The following is a 17,246-nucleotide window of genomic DNA, read 5'->3' as shown; positions in this document are numbered from 1 at the left end:
TAAAAGTCATATAGTTCCAACCCCCCTGCAATGAGCAAGGACATTTCCAAGTAGATCAGGTTGCTCAGGGCCCCGTCCAACCTGATCTTAAATGTTTCCAGGGATGGAGCACCTGCCACCTCTCTGGGCAACCTGTGCCCGTGTCTCACCACCCTCACTGTAAAAAATTTCTTCCCTATATCTACTCGAAATCCTCCCCATTTTAGTTTAAAACCATTACCCCTTGTCCTATGGCAACAGGCCCTGCTAAAATTTTATCCCCATCTTTCTTTTAAGCCTCTTTTAAGTACTGAAAGGCCAAAATAAGGTCTCCCCGGGGCCTTCTCTTCTCCAGGCTGAACAACCCCAACTCTCTCAGCCTGTCTGCATATGAAAGGTGTCCCAGCCCTCTGATCATCTTCATGGCCCTCCAACAGGTCCATGTCCTTATTATATTGGGGGCCCCAGATCTGGATGCAGTACTCCAGGTGGGGTCTCAGCAGAGAGGAGTAGAGGGGGAGAATCACCTCCCTCGAGCTGCTGGCCACACTTCTTTTGATGCAGCCCATCACTAACAAACATCAAACTCCATCGGCCAGCAGGCAGGATATGAAGCCAAGGAGCCAAATATTGGAGTATCTGTAACACTGGAAAGACCTGTGAGTCTGAGAATTGGCTACTGGAGGGACCAGAGCATCTGGACCAGATACTGGGGGGCAACACTGAGAGATCTGGTGAGGCCATAGGTCTGGACCAGCTGCGGGAGACACCTTTCTGCAGGTGTGTCTGTGTGAGGGACAAGTAGGAGAGGAGAGGTGCCCAGAGTCAACTGCTGGAGAAACCAAACGTCTAACACCTGCCCTTTGAGGGGGAAAATGGAGGGGTGGGGTGTCAGTGGGATGTGGGGGGCCGGTGCAGGTGAGCTGTCACGCCCAGCTGGTGGTAGCTGGAATGACTGGGATCCAGGAGCAAGGCATTGGCCAGGTAGAGGGCTTGAAGTCAGCTGCTGGGGGGATCCAAGCTTTACGGATGCATATGCATTTGTATGTATTTTCCACTAACAGGTTTCCAGTCTCATCAGCCAGGGAGGGGAACAGAATTTGGCTGGTCCTGTCATTAGTGTCTGCACCAGTATATGGACATGTGTATGTATATGGTGAGTCTGTGTGCACCTACGGGGAGCACCCGCTCAGCCTCCCCGCTGGCTGGACGTGGGGATGTGGAGCTGTGGCAGCCTTGCTGCTGTTCAACTACTGGATTTGGTAGCTCCCAACAGAATGTGTATAATTTTTAGACCAGTATCACTTCTGCTTGTTTATGCCCTTTAAACAATAACTTTTTAGTCCAATTTTAAACAACATTGCGGTGTCCACTTTTCATTCTCCATAGGAGTTTGAGTTTTTATGAATGTTTTCCAATTTAGTGTAACTCGTGAAGCATAAATGAGGAAAAATTCACACAACAATAAATTTCAAGTAGATATAATGAGTTTCTTGACAATAATGAGGTGACTAACATTAGAAATAAATGACATTTGTTTTGGCTCGACGCTTGCCATATGCTAGACTGAGCTCATTCTGTACATTTACAGAGCTTTAAATCCTAATCAGGCATCTCTAAGCTGTTAGAAGTTTGATAACTTACTTCACTTACAAGAACATATTGTATTCCATGATATTACATACTAGTTTAACAGATGATTTTTTTTCCTGTTTTTTTTTCTACTCCCACTTCACTTTTGTGTAATCTCGTCCCATTACTTCCAGTCATTTCAGCACAACGCAGGGAAAGTTAAATGGTCTGTTGCTATACTTCACGTAACTCAGTATAATTCAGGTTAGAGGGGATGTATTCTCTGGCTTCTGATTGTATCTACAATTTATTGTCAGTTTGTTCACCGAGTTTTGTTACATTTAAACACAGAACATAAACACATACAAATATGTTTACATACAATATACAAAAACTTTACGTAGAAAACTTCATACAGTTATACAGCTTACACATTTATACTTGATACAGTACGTGAAAAGGAGATGCACATATCTCTCAGGAGTTGTGTGGCAATGTTTTAACACTGCACATCGATACCGTGTGGCAGTTTAGGGCAGGAAGGAAGTGTCAACTACTGTTTGCTGCAAAACCTGCGGAAAGAGAGATATGCTCTCTTGCTCAAACCAGTCTCAACATTCACGGAGTTGCAGCAAATGGACTCGAAAGAAATCAAGACAGCTACAAAGATATCCTGTTCTGCACCCCGACAAATATCAAAAAAATGAAAATGCTTTCCAGCAAGACACTTGTCTAGTCTGTACTTTAAAATCTCCCGTGATGCAAACTTCACTTCCTCTTTATGGTATGTGGTGCACAGCTGTATTTCCTCCTAAAACTTTTGTTTCTGATATGACAATCTCACCTGCTGCAAGGCAGGCACATTCCTTCTCGTCCTATGCACTGTGGACACTGAGAAGAGATTATTCCCTTCCTTTTGTAGTGCTCCTTTATGGTTTTGAATGCTTTTATACATCCCATCACTTTCTAATCCCTAGATTAAACAGCTATTCCAGTCTTTTATTCTGGATCATGCCTTCTAGACCTTCCATCGTTCTCATGGCTGTCCTCTGAATTGTCTTACTGGGTTTAGATCTTTCTTGAAGTCTGGTCACCAGAACTGGACCAAGCACAGAGTGATACAGCAGTGAGGCAAACCGAAACATTACTTTACTTCCTTTAAAGGCTGCATATCTCTTCTGAGGAAGAGTGCCCTGAATTCTTCGGTGCCAACGACCTCACTCGTGTCTCAGCTAAAAGCAGCAGCACTGAACGGTGCTGTGTCACCCGTGACACAGAGCCGGCGCTGGTGATAGCGGCGGTATTTCCTTGTGGCTTGCAATGCTTTACCAGAGTACTCAGAAGAGTGGTTTGTTAGAGGAGGGACACTGTCCGTCAGCGCCTGGCTAGACTTGTCCACAGCAGCAGTTCATCCGGCTGCCACCTGTCCTTAGCTGAGGCCTTCTTACCTGAGTGCTCTTGGACATGTACTGCATGCTAAATTATTTGCTTTCGACACAGCCTCTAATTACCTATGTTCCTATACTTATTTTTCTTTTTTTTTCTTTTTATTTTCTCTATAGTGGAAGTAATATTTATTTCTTGCCTTAATCAATGTCATCATCTAGTAAATGACCATTTAACTTTAAGCCCGTTTAAAAACATAGTGGAATCAAGCATATGCGTAGAGTAACGATGTCATTAATTTAAAATTATTTAAAATTATTTAAAATTATTAAAAATATCTCAATACATTTCTAGCTTTTCCTTTCCAAAGATTCCCTGTCATCGTGAGAGAGCATGCATGGAAAGTGAGGTGACCTCTTGCCAGAACTGCTACAGACTAGCAAATACAATCCCCTTTCCTTCCAGAAGGGCAACCTACAAACAACCTAGTAGCAACAGTTTCAGTTCGTGATTTTTTAACAATTAAAAAGGAAAATAAGAAAAGTGATGGTGATAAATTGTACTGCATTGTCCTTAGGATCATGAAGACAGGTTTTTTCTAGCAAAAAAAAATCTGCGTAAGTGCAATGAAGCTTACAATGGCTACCACCTTAGTTTCTAATATATTTTTCATACAAGGTGGACTCCAGCTCTGTCCACAGCTGGAGTTGGTATGAGAACAAATAGGATGAATTGGAATGACGTTATATTCTTGTGTAAAATACAAAGAGGAAGAGACTTAAATAAGCCACATCTTCTTTTCTGCATATTAAACTCAAAATAGTTATACAGAAATCAGCAAGGTTTCTGTGGATTTCCTGCTACAACTGACAAGCAGAATATACCTCAATCATTTTAGCTGAACATTTGAAACACACAGTGCAGCATATAGTTCTGCAATTTAAAGAATAAAGGAAGCTTACACTAGCAAGTACTTTTCTTTACCGAATTGCTTCAAATGATAGTAGTAGTACTATATGTAAGTTTCTATATATATATATATAAAACTATATCTAAGCTTTTGTAGTGAAGATGTTCTCTCTCATGGTAATACTCATACTCTTAACCTAGGAAGATAAAATAAAATGTCATTTTCTGAAAGAGACAGCAAAGTGCGGGATTTATTCAGCAAAAAATGTGTATGGAAAGGGGAAACAGAAATATGTCAGCATCCACTTCCTTTGGCATCTTTGATGCTGAAACTAGCATGGAGTAAGACAATGAAGCAGGACAAACAGTAGAGGTAAAAAAGCAGTGAATGAAAAAGGTTTTTCGGTTCTCCTCCTGCACAAAACAAAACAAAAAACCTACAAACCCTCAAGAGGAGGAAAAATTCAGGTCCAATATGCTTGGCTACACTCATTGTCAGGAAGAGCGATTTTTTGTGGATGGCTGGAGGTGACCTAGATACGTACCCCCCAGTTTCACAGGAATTCTTGCTGTAACTCCCGGTGTGTCTGTTTCTTTCACACAGCATCCTGGCTCCAAGTGTGTGATCCGTAACTGCATATTGTGTCAGGATAGGTGCCACAAGTGTAAGTGTTCATATCACAAGGGTAGCACCAATGTTAACACGACTAGCGCCAAAGGAAGGGATGATGCTGAGTAATCTCTGCTGCCTAACTCAGATTTCATCCATCTACTCAGTAAACACCCTGCATGCTAATGTTGTAGAATCACTGCAGCAGTGCCAGAGAAGATGAAAACTAAGAGGTGCATTCGCACGGTTTCTCCCACCTTCTCTGTTTCAGCTCTACGTGAGTGTTTTTCTTTCCCAATGACACAGACCACAGATGATCTGTCTCTTAAGCAGAAAACTATCCCTCTGTTTCCTGCATGAAGCTAGCCTTAATTGTAACAAGAGAAATGAAGGGGGGGAAAACCAAGTGGCAAGGTTTGTGTGTTGTCTTTTGAAGAGGCAAAATCACATTTTATAGTGGCAGCATGAACACTGTTGCGTGGCTCGCGGGGTTTGAGCTCCAGACTGGCAGACCGTCTCGCTAGCTCCTTCCAATATTTCTGTCCTGCTGCTGTTATGTAAGTGCCGGTGTCCCACTTTGCTTGTGCAGCTCCCAGCCTTGTGCACGATGATGCTCTGGAGCCTACGCCAAAGGTAATGCCCGACAGAACGCTACGTAACGTGCCAATAATACCAGCAATACGACTAGTAATAGCAATTAGCAGTGACAGCTCGATACGGCCGTTCTCTGAAGTGTTTTGGCCACTGGCTAGAAGCGCACTTCGGGGGTGTTTGGGTTCGGGGCCGAGCCGGTGCTCCATGCCCCCGTTTCCCGCGGCCACAGCGGCCGGAGCAGCCGCCCCCGAACAACCCGCCCCTGCCTTGCAGCAGCCGCGGCGGGGCGGAGCGGGGCGGGGCGGGGCGCGCCCCCCCCCCGCGATGCGCGCAAGGACAGCGGGCTCCGGGGCACGGTGAGCGGGCAGGGGGGGGGAAGGACGACGACGACGGGCTGCGGCCCGGAGGAAGGCGGCGGTGACGACAAGTGACAGCACGGCCGCGGCCTGGGAAGCGCCGCAGGGGCAGGGCACACGCACCGCCCGCACACGCAGCCCCGCTGGCCGCCCTCTCCCCACCCCCGCACCTGCGTTGCCGGCCGGCGGGGCGGGGCGGGGCGGGGGGCGGTGTGTTGTGCTTGGTAACCAGGGAGCCGCGCAGAGGAGCGGAGTGGCGCGGAGCAGCGCGGAACGGCGCGTCGCGGCCGGCGGAGGTAGGGAGTAGGCGGCAGCGGCAGCAGCAGCAGCAGCAGCGCGGAGTCCGAGGCGGGGTGGCGGGTGCGGGCCCCCCGGGGTTGCGGGCGTTCGGTGGGTTCCGGAGAGCCCTTGGGTCGCCGGCCGGTCCGCCTCCAGGAACGAGGGACCCCCATGGGGCAGCCTCCTCTTCCTCCCTCCCCGTCCGAAACTATCTCGAGGTTAATCGAAACTCGCTGTCGTGATTGCGGAGCTCGCCCGCTTTCCTCTGTGGATTTGCGGGTTTTGCGCTTTCCTGAGTAGGGGGGTAGGAAATCGCGGCGGAGGGCCGTGGTTCGCCTCCTGAAGTGCACGTGTGTGTGTTGCAGAGATACCCGGTTTTATGCTCAGTCACACACTGCAGACCAAAACGTAGTTAATCAAGGAAGATGGGACTGTTCCTGTGCACTCCCAAGAAGCCAGTTTTAGGCTGGGTTGCATGCAGTGATGATGCAAAAAGGACAAGTGCACTGCAAAAAAAAATGCATAGAGCCCATATGCTCCCTGGCATGTGTGGTAATTCCCTAGAGGTAAGACCTGCTGAAATACTAACAGACAAGGTTGTTAATAGGATTTTGACAACCGTATTTTCGACCATCTTCATGCCGGGGAAAAGTGCTTGCAAGCACTATTAGTAGCCTGCTATAATAGGCCAGATTTTGCAAATTGATAAGGAATTACTTATGTAAATCATCGACATGATACTGAAGGAGACTCCAGTGCTCATCACTGCGAGAGATTTATACCTATGTGGCTTGTAGGGAAGTAGTATGTGGTGTTTCTGGCTGCTTGCCAGCACTTTTCAAGTGTCGAGCCTGTTGAAAGACTCTTAACAGGCACACACTTTCCTGTAGTAGTACTAGTGATGGACTGTTTGCTTTGTATGATCTGATAATTATTTTCCTGGTTCTTGTGTGCACTTTAACACTTATGCAGATTCCAAGCTATAAATGCTGATGAGCTGCGTACAAATATTGCCTCAGGACAGAGAATATAAGGATGCTATATGTTATTTTAATTGGTAAAAAGAAATGCTTTTTTGCTTGTACTGTTTCGTGTGCTAAATTACATGACAGAACTGGTTTATAAGGTACAGTGTTAAAATTTGTAGAGTGAGTTACTTTTATTTTTTCTGGGAGGAGCCCACATCGATTGTTATATGTGATATTTAACATATTCCTTAAAGCAACGAAGTTTCCCCTGGAAAAAGGAGCTCTCCAGAATGAACAGAGTGCTGCATGTTGGAGTGATTCAATTCTCATCTTTGCAAACTCTGTTAGATGCGAAAGTAGAAGTAATAATATCTCCACTTCCCTCCTGTTCTTTTAATTCATGTTCCTAGGGGCTGCGTTTGTTTGTTTGTTTAATATTACCTTTAGAGATTATATATGCCAGTGGCAATTCTCTGTTGCCAAGCATAAAATACCAATGGACAGGTGTTAATCACTGATGAACCCAAATACGTTTGTGACATTTTCAAATTTTATTTTACTTTTACTTGAAGTTCGGTAATTGTGATAAATGCCAGTAGTGATTTGGGCTGCCACATTTAATATAGACACAAGGATCTCATCATGACCGTACACCTTCATGCACCATTACTTTCTCTTTATTAAAATCTGAGACTCCTCAAAGGATTTTTTTTCTTTTTTTTTGGAGTTTGGGACCTTAGGAGCGTCCTGTGAACTTCCCTAGAGCTACGGTGAGTTACACAGCCTGCCAGCGAGTACACTGCTCAAAGAAAGTAACACTTTCATACTGGGTCAGGGAGAGCAGAGCCGCACAGGAAAGGCAGAGCAGCATCCTGTTAGTATTTAAATGCATTTGGGGAGAAGGTAAGAGTGCCTGGCCCTAGGGATGATCCTGCTGGGTGAGGCACTGAACTAGGCATGAATCCATGGAGAGCTTCCAAGGTCAGCACAGCGGGAGTGATCACTGTGGGTCTATGTGGCTTCCGTGGATCAGGCCCCAAGAGTCGTGCACGTACGTGCCCCGTTCGGACAGACACCACATTAATCCATCTCAGTTACACTTTGTTAAAGGAAGTCAGCTGTGGCTCAATTTTTCTCTTTTCAAGTAGTGGCCGTAGTTATTGGGAAAGTACATACATCAAACATAAATGATTATTTCCACACTTCCTCCTTACTGTGGCTAATGACAAAACTTTAGAGCTCTTGTGTTGTCTCAGGTCACAAAAATAACACTAGCGGTGTACCTCTGAAGCAACTGAACTTTTGCCTTTATTTCACTTACGGGCACAGATCTAATGGGGAAAACAGAGGTGTTTCTGCTTTTCCATTCTTATGTCAGCTGTATCTGCCCCTTGCTCACAAATTATAATTCAGCTGAGCTTTCTTGCTTGGGAGATGTGCAGAAATACCAAAGAATTGATGCTTACTTGCTTATCTCAAACTCAGTTTGACCCACCCTTTCCTGAGATGCTTCAGTGTTTTCTCTTTTAGTGGTCTTTTTTTTTTTTTTCCCCCTCCTACAGACGTACCTCTGCAAGAGCCTTCTGCTGTAGGTCATATTATGCCACAGAAATCCTAGGTGCCATATTGGTATTAAAACTGAAAAATCAGAACGGCTCTCCTACCATTAACCAGCTTACAAGTTATATGCGAACCTCATGCTGTCCTATTTGTTTGTGTATTGTGACCTCTGATCTTAATCTTGGCCTGTCTTTGTCTGTGCAGATAGTAAACTCTTTGAGGCAAGGATTATATCCTGTGTTTGTAGAAGGTAAGGAGCTACTGATCCCCGTCTCCTGCTATTACCTACATCTATATAAACTGTAATATGTTCCTGCAGAATTTCAATAGCAGGATAACTAAACTGTAATATACACTGTATTTAACTTCTCATATCAGAAAGACGGCGAATGACCTTTCTTTGAATATATCTAGCAACATATGTTCTGCCAATTTTTCTAAAAAATAGCAAGTCTCTGCCTCTGTTTTCTCCTAGAACACTTTACATTTTCTGTTCAAATGGAATTACAGCTGTCAAGACAAGAATCAGAGTTTCATTCCACTGGATTTTTGCCTATCCCCCAAAAAACATAATAGAAAGTAGAAAGCAAAAAGCTCTCTTGGTGAAATGCAAATACGTACATGGGCACGTGCATGACTAGGGTCCTACAAATAATTTTTAAATACTAGAATACAGTTGTAGGTAAAGCGTAGAAAAATTTTGTGCCATATAAGCCACAAATTTAAATCTCAGATGTGCAAATTACCTTGAATCTTCCAAATAATTAATTGCAGTTGCAGACCCTCAACTTTCTGCAAAATGAAGAACTTTTGTTCAGCTCCAAACAAGGCTGAAGCATAACTAGAGGAAGCAATATAATCTGGAGCTCCAGAACGGATCCAAACTTTTCATTCTTCCCCTCCCGCCCCAGCTCCCCAAGAAAAACAGATTTCAATACCTCCAGGTAACTACTGCACATCAAGTCAGTTTGGGGTTGGATGGTCAGTGAGAACATCTTGTTTCAGTGTTCCTGTTTCAATGTGTTGTCAAAGGTCATGATCTGTCTCTTCTTCCACCTTTTTCTATTCAAAAGCAGTCCACGCATAGGGAAAGGAAGCACCGAGTGACACTGTTGGGATTTAACTGTCAAAAACACCTTTCAGAGCCAAAACTACGTTTTTCCATGATCTTATGTGGTGTGCAGTTATGTCCCATTGGACTTGGGAAAGTTCCAGTATGCACTAACTTGTGCTACGTCGTGCTTAAGCAAACAACCGCAGCTTTGCAATTCAACCATCTGTAGCATTTGCCAAAGGGACTCTTCTGTTGGCCTGGATTTTGGAAGAGCAGTGAGGAGGTACCGCTTTTTCTTTGAAGACAGTATAAGAATCATTTTGGATGATTCTATCCCACATCTTCCTCCTAGCTCTGAATTTTAATATATCCACTAGGTATTACCTGCAGCTTGACCAATTTGTTCCAATAAGTTTATAAATGGATTCTCAGTTCATCAGCTGCAAGTTTTCAGTATTCTGGGATGAACTTTATCAAGTTCTGCCTTACTTAACTTTGATTTTATTTCAGATGATGCTGTTTCCATTTCTGCTGTGCCTTTGTCTATCAGAATTGTCTTCAGAAAAATCGGTATAATATGAACTGAGGCAAATTAATCTCCACTTGATTTTATTTTCTGCTTTGTTTTTACTTATCTGGCTAATAACCATTTGCTTACCATCTTGACTTCCTTAGTCTAACTCAGCTGGTCTCTTTTCATCCCTGTAGACAGCACTTAGCACTGCAGAGCGCTTCACTTCTCATCCTTTATTTCTGTCCACTTATTTCTGAGTCATGGTGTTTCTTATTTTGTCTGGAGCAATTTTATTCTCCGCTGCACAGATGTACAGTTACTGGACCTTGGACATAAAGAAATCCCCAGTCTGCTTCACAGGGGAGACACTGTACTCTTCAGTCCATTTGACTTCTGTAACTCATTTCCCTTTTATTATTATTTCTTTAAGCACTGTGTCTTTAAATCATCTCCCGACCTGCTTATGCGCTTTGGGTTATTCTTCTACTAGTTTGGACTACATCAGTCAGTTCTTTAGAGCTATTTTCTATGACTAGCTTTTTTTTCTTTTTTTTTTCTTACGCCACTACTAACTAAAACCAAACCTAAAATACTTGGATCTGTGATTATTTGACGTTGAAAACTGCTGTTATGACTTCCAGAAAATTCTGGTTCCTACTTAATGGGAATCAGTTGTTCTGACAGACATTTGGGTCACCGTTGCTTCATAGAATCACATACATTTCAGCAGCATTTATCACTCTGGCGGCATTTCAAAGACCTCTTACAGTTCAGAAACAGAACCTGTGGATCAAAGTGGACCTCTAGCACTACAGCAGTACAGCATGCTTGGAAATCCTTTCCTGGAAGTGTTTTTTGGACTTGATCAGTTCTATACCACTTTCTTATGAGGGAAGCCTGCCCCTTGTTAATGTATAATGGCACTCCAGCACTTGACCTTATTTCTGTCATCCCCGAGATTCTGTTCAGCTCATGTGCTATAGTTATTTTAGTTATTCCATTGTATGTCTTATATCTATGCAGCATTTGAAAATGACTTCTAGCTGCAGGAGTTCCTTGAATTTATTACTCTGGTTTTTGTCCTTTCTTTTTGATACGTCCCAGATTACAAACAGTCCTTTTACTGCCTGCTACCTGTCTATTTCTTGCTCTCGTCAGTATCTTATTTATCTGTGTTTATCCCTGTTTGTCTGGAGTTTCTTTATCCTGTGCTGCTATAATGGGCGATAATAGAAGTCTAAAACTCTTGTTTCCAGGTACAACCATGTTCTCACATCAGTAGCACTCTTCCCCAGGGTGCTATCTGTGGCATCAGCCCGATGTGGTGGGAATCTGCAATTTGTGCCAACATGAAGGGCAGTCAGAGAATTTTTTACCCTTTTTTTTTGCGTCAGGCTTGTCTTCAGCCATAGTTGCACACCTTATGTGCTGTCTACACCTAGCAGACATCTCTCTGGTTTTCTGGGACCACGCTGCTGACTGGCCTGTGTTTTCCTTTAATATATTTTATAAACTTTAAGAACTAAAAGACTAAATACGACCTGGTCTTGACAATGGTACTTTACTTATTTACCAGTCAAAGGAAAATATAGTCTTTTTTTTAATTGTAGATAATTCAAAGCACTCCTGAGCACAATGAAAAAATGAGAATTACACCAGGGACCCAGATAAGTTAACCCATAATAGATCTAGTGTTTTTGTTATCTCTTCCATAGAACAAACATCCTCCTGTTCTGGCATTTAAAGAGGAAAAACAATACACGTCAGAGAACTGTAAACTGCATGCTACTATACCAGATTTCTAGGCGTTATGGTTTTTATATGAGAGAAGTAGTTCGCGTTTCCTCTTTTCATCTAAAACCAGAGTACCTGAATATTAATATAAGAAAACGGTGTCAGCATAACTTTATATATTAAATCCAGATAAGTGGCAAATGTAATGAAAAATTTATCTCATTTATATGCAAACCCATTCTGTTTCATTCTTGTGTGTTCATTCCCTATATGTTCAGACTAAAAAATTAATAATTAATAATAATGAAAAATCACTTGTTGAATGCTAAAGCAGGGAATAGCTCATATAGTCCTGCAGGTTTATTTCAGGCTAAGACTTATGAGATTTAAGCCATACACTTTTCTTAAAACCTCTGTATTTTGAAAACGTTTCCATCTTCCATTACATCTTTGCATCTGGGACTGAAATGAAAACATCACTCCATTTATTGCAAATGATTTTGTGTAACAGCTATGAGAATATTTAATTAAGATGATAAGGTTTAAATACCTGAAAAGTATAATCTTTCAGTAGGGGAAAAAAGTGATCTTTTGTTGTGGGCTTTAACTATTTGTAGAAGTCAGGAAAAAATTCCCCTCTGCATTACGTTGAATAGCTGACTGTGCGTGTCGGTTTCTTGTTCTGTGGAGCTTTAGAGGCTGGCTGAAGACAGACGAGCAGGGTGCACGAAGCTTCATTTCATCTGTTTTGCTGATGTCTGAACTGTGGTTTTCTGCCTGTGGAGGTGACTGTGCACATGACAATCTTTCCTTCCCACCTGTAGTAAATTAGTATCTTCTTTCAACGAGTTAATTCCCACTGCTTGCAAGGGAGCTTTTGAATGAGGAGCCATATTTAAAACTGCAGATTCCTCTCATGCAGCATATAATTTAATATCAGCTAGATAAATTATTAATTGCAAGTCTGCCACTTATTGCTGCACAGTGACTCAGCCTGCTGTGTGAGTAGATCGAACATATATCTTCATTACAATTTCCCAGACACTTTTAACTTGGAGTTGGATCAGCATCTTCCACGGCTCCTCTAAATCTCCTCATGTACAGCTGATTTCCACCAGCTCTATCGCGGTGCGAGTGGGCTGGTATTCTGATATTGTTACTGCTGTTAGCCAAAAACCAGTCAGACGAGGCATTTTTAATACCCCTTATCTCTGCCCAAAAATTAGTCTAGCAGCTTGCAATTAAAAGTTGCTGTACCTCACTTACCTTACCGCTCAAATCATTAGCAATGCCACTGCCGCAGAAACAAGGCTTGATTTCACCTGCTTTGTTGCAAATATCTCTGGTTTGGATGGGATTAGAAAACCTGAGGTTTCATTTAAATATTGCAAAGGAAGCAAAGCTGACCTGTGTGAGCATGAGCAACAGAAAACCTCCTCCTCTTCCCCATCCACCAAGTTGGGCGCCCTTTAGTGTTGGCTGTGGAAGAGAGTTCTGGTTGCCGATGCTCCATGTGATTCAGCAATGCCAGGGGACCATCAGCCCCAGCCAGTGTTGCATCTGAGAGGTGTGATGGCGGCACCTTCTCCTGCCTAGCTGTCACAAAGGCGAGGCTTCCTAGCTGCCAGGGTGCCTTTCCACGTTTGGGAAATGGTGACTGATACGGAGAGTCTCTGTGCACCCTGAGAAGGGTGTGGGGCAAAGCCTGGAAGGTGGGAAGGGAGGAGGCCCCTGAAGGAGAGAGGAGGCACACATGGGAAGAGAGTGGGGATAAGAGCATCCGGATGTGGAAGCCCCATCCCTGGAAGTTTTTAAGGCCAGGCTGGATGGGGCTCTGAGCAACCTGATCCAGTGGGAGGTGTCCCTGCCCATGGCAGGGGGTTGGAACTAGATGGTCTTTAAGGTCCCTTCCAACCCTGACAATTCTATGATTCTGTGTCTTGTGCAAAGCATAGACATATGGAAAAAGAGCAGTAATGTGGCTGGAGCAGGTATTGGTACCAGTCTGGCCACGGCTGTGCGCATGCGTGGACTTTACGATCTGTTCTGCACCCTGATCCATCAGAAGCGCACTTCCCTCAGCTCCACTAATTTACAGCCAGCTTGGGTCTGCTGACCTGAGCAGCACTTATGTATCCAAAATACAAGGTAAACATACAATAAAAACAGCAGTAAGAGGGAAAGCAGAGAGTTCCTTGTGTCAGGCATGATTTGAAGGGTCAGAAAAGGAAATGTTGAAAGGTGATTTCCTCTGGCAGCCCTTACATATTGACACAGCTCCTTTGGGACAGTTCAGCGTACCTAAAGCTGTTGCAGCCTAAAGGCTTGTCTGCCTGATGTTGGAGGACTTTATTCTCTGACAGACCTTGGGGCCAGGAAAAGAGGGAAGTGCACAGCGCCAATAAACCCACTCATATTTGTGATATCGATCAACTGCGTATCATCTTGAATTTGGGATGCACCTAGTGTGGGTAGTATGAATACAATTATTCTTCGTATCTATATGCTTAGTTCTTTCTTACCAGAGAAACAGGTGCATACGTACACAACATGTACTTCTTCCTCAGAAGGTAAAATATTATTGATACCATTATCTGAAGAATCTAATTTTTATTAATTTTTTTAGGCCAGATTTATAGTCATGTAGATTTTGCTATAGTTACAACAGAGTTAAGTTCGTGTAGCAGTTCTAATTCACAGCTTTTGGTGTTAAATGACACACAAATACAACAACATTGTACACTAGAAAAGGGAATGTAAATACGATTTTATTTAATAATAAAGCATGTGAATCTCAATATTTCATATTAGATCACATAGTCCAGTGGAATTAGGGATTATCCTGATCAATGAGTTGCTATTACGCGCTCCTTTCTAGCATGGTGAAATAGAATGACAGTTACGCAGCTTTGGGATTTTATGAGTGGTTTCATTTTTCCTCCTTTACACCTGGCATTATTTACTTTAAGAAGTATTATGGTGTTACTTTTAATATGTATAACATTATTGTTATTTCTAAAACAACATCCACGAGCATCCTCAGGAAAGCATTGATTTCTGGTGCATTGCCAATTGTTCTTAATGATTTGTTTTTGCAGCTTCATTCCGTTGATGATTGCCAAGCAAGCTTTCAGCATTAATTGTGTCTCTGGCTGGGGTGTACAGTATGCACAAAACATACCGCTCTTCACGTGTTAAAATAGCTATTAAGACTCAAGGTTCTTAGTCTGGTAGAAGTTTGTTCTAAGCCTTGGTACTTTGTTTTTCAGGCGCTGAGGTTTCCCGCCAGTGCTGTTCCCCGACCCTGGGAGGGCTGGCGTTGGACCAGAGGCGTCTGAGTGCCCCGGGCATTGCTGTGCCAGGGCTGAGGGCTGCGCGCTAAGGGAAGCCACCTGAGATCCTCATCGCGTCGAGGTCAGCAGCTTGGAGGGAGCCTTCTGTCAGGGGAAGTGGGCTTGCTGCAAAGACATCATGGCCTCATCCCGACTAGGGGCAAGGTCTAGAGATATCGCCAATGTCATGCAACGACTTCAAGGTAAGACGCTGACTCGGGCTGGTGCTTTCTGCCATCTGTTCATAAATGGAGGTTCCTGGTTTTTACTGTAGTACACAGTCAGGACAGTATTTCTGAAGTGTAATAACTGTTCTAAACTTATCTACTGGAAAATATTTGTAGTATATCTGAAGGGCTCTGATGATATGAATCCTTTGGCATAGTTTAAAAGTAGCTGATATTATGAACGTGGATCCATGGGACAGGACACTGAATTGAAGATTATGAGACTTTGGTTCTGTTTCTCCCACATGACCTGATTGTGCATCAGTTTTCTCATAGAAAAGAGAATAGAAATTTTATATATCCTCTTCTCGGCTATGAAGACTACAGGTAGATCTGTTCTGCTGATGAACCACTATTTATTAGTTGAGCAATACTTTCTGTCTCCAAAGGAGAACTGTACCTCATTACATTGTTAAGCATTGAAGAATTTGTACGTCAATGAGTGAATTATTAGTGCTGAAGTTGGTGACCTTTTAGATAACATATCACAGGATGTCTTTGCAGTATTCATTGAGTATTCATTATTTTTTTAAGTTCTTATAATAAAATAAATATTAAATAAAGTTATTGTTGTCTTTTTTTTAAGAAGTTATACACCTAAATGCTGCAGCTAAAAGCTTGCATTGAGAATGTAGGTTTTTGTTCAAAATGATGCTATTGACTAGAAACAACATGTCAGCGTAGCTGTCGGTTTCACTCCTGTTAACTTTTAAACTTAATCATAAATCCCTGACCTCTTCCATTCTTTATGCACCACCTTCCACTGACTTCAACAAAAGGTTTACATGCACAGAACCGATGCTACCCATTTCTGCATCTTCTAAATATGGAAACTTTATCATCCCATGGCTTTTCCTTCCATTTATTATTTTTCACTTTAAGTTATCTGAACTCAGTTTCCCAGCCACTAGATACAACTAGCATGCATAATTTCCATGTAGCCTTAGTAGATTAATATGAGAATACGTAAAGATGCAGAGTCTGTCTCATTTAGGCTCACTACAGCACTTTTTCAACTCCAAAATACTCCTGCTTGATGTACCGCAGACATTTGGACAGTTACTGTCTTTTTTCCTTGCTATTTTTAATATTCTAAATTCTTAGCCTGCATTCTTGGACAATGGTTGTTCAATGGTCATTCAAAGTACCCACAAACATAGAGTGAGGAAATATTCCCTGCCCAGAGAATTTGTGGTTTAAACACTAGGTTAAAACATTAGGATAAGATACTCCAGGTATACACAAATGAATGAGGGAGTGCAAGGGTACAGTGAGGCAACATTGCTCGCAGAACAGGCAGGGGTCTTAGTACGTTATCTATATATCTGTGTACTATATATTTAAAAGAAGTCAGGTTCTTAATAAGGATACAAAAAAAAAAAAGAGAGATTTGAAGCAAGAAATGAAGTAATAAAGGGCTCCCTACTGAGGAATATGAAGAAATGCATGTGAGAAATGGCAGAGGGGCTTGAAGGTTATGAAGGCAAATGAAAGGATCAGGGAAGATTATCCAGGCTGGTACCCTGAAGCCATAAGTAAAGAGGATGCTACAGGAGCTATTTACAGAGCATGTGGACTATTGATTATCAAATTGTTGTGTACTAACTTTGTAAAGCTGTTGCTGACAAAATGGCTGTTCTGTTTATTTGCGCTTTGTTATTTTTACATAGTTGTTTTTCATTTTTATGCATTTTGCTCTGTAGAAATTGGTATATAGTTCTCAGCTATATGTTTGTGGGTTTTTTCTTTTTGTAAATTAAGCAGTAATAGTTAAGTGACCTCTTAAGTGAATACATTTTAGAAGAACGTGTATGAACTAAATGCAAATTTGGCATTGTGTGTTAATTTGAAGTCATACCTATAACTGGATTGTTTGCTTCTCAGATGAAATCATTTCAGCTTGGTATTGCTGGGATCTGAGTTTTGCTGCAGAAGCACTATTTCAATAAATACTTCACCTGTGCCAAGACTGAAGTGCTTGGAGCCTAAGTCTTTTTTTAGTCTGTAGTTCTGCATTATGGATGAGCAGGCAATCTGCAGTGCGACTACCTTAGCCCTTGTGAATTAAGGTTGCTCTACCTTGCAGAAATGATAGTCAACTGAAATAGGAGCAGGTACGGACATAGGAACGTGGAGATATTTTTTTGGCGTGTATGCACGGCAGCCCAGAAT

At 42.5% G+C, this 17,246-nt stretch overlaps 1 protein-coding gene across 1 annotated transcript in view; it reads left to right on the top strand.

The window, feature by feature from the left end:
* The first annotated feature begins 5,428 nt into the window (after window positions 1–5,428).
* SYNE1 (spectrin repeat containing nuclear envelope protein 1) overlaps window positions 5,429–17,246 on the top strand; it is a 308,297-nt gene continuing 296,479 nt past the window's right edge. The window contains exons 1-2 of the mRNA XM_063329317.1: window positions 5,429–5,702; window positions 14,785–15,050. Of these exons, the coding sequence (XP_063185387.1) occupies window positions 14,987–15,050 (64 nt within the window). The 5' untranslated portion in view covers window positions 5,429–5,702; window positions 14,785–14,986. The remainder of the gene's footprint in view (window positions 5,703–14,784; window positions 15,051–17,246) is intronic.

Source organism: Chroicocephalus ridibundus, chromosome 3 (assembly GCF_963924245.1).
Source record: "Chroicocephalus ridibundus chromosome 3, bChrRid1.1, whole genome shotgun sequence".
NCBI classification, from domain to species: Eukaryota; Metazoa; Chordata; class Aves; order Charadriiformes; family Laridae; genus Chroicocephalus; species Chroicocephalus ridibundus.
This window is presented reverse-complemented; position numbering and strand designations above follow the sequence as displayed.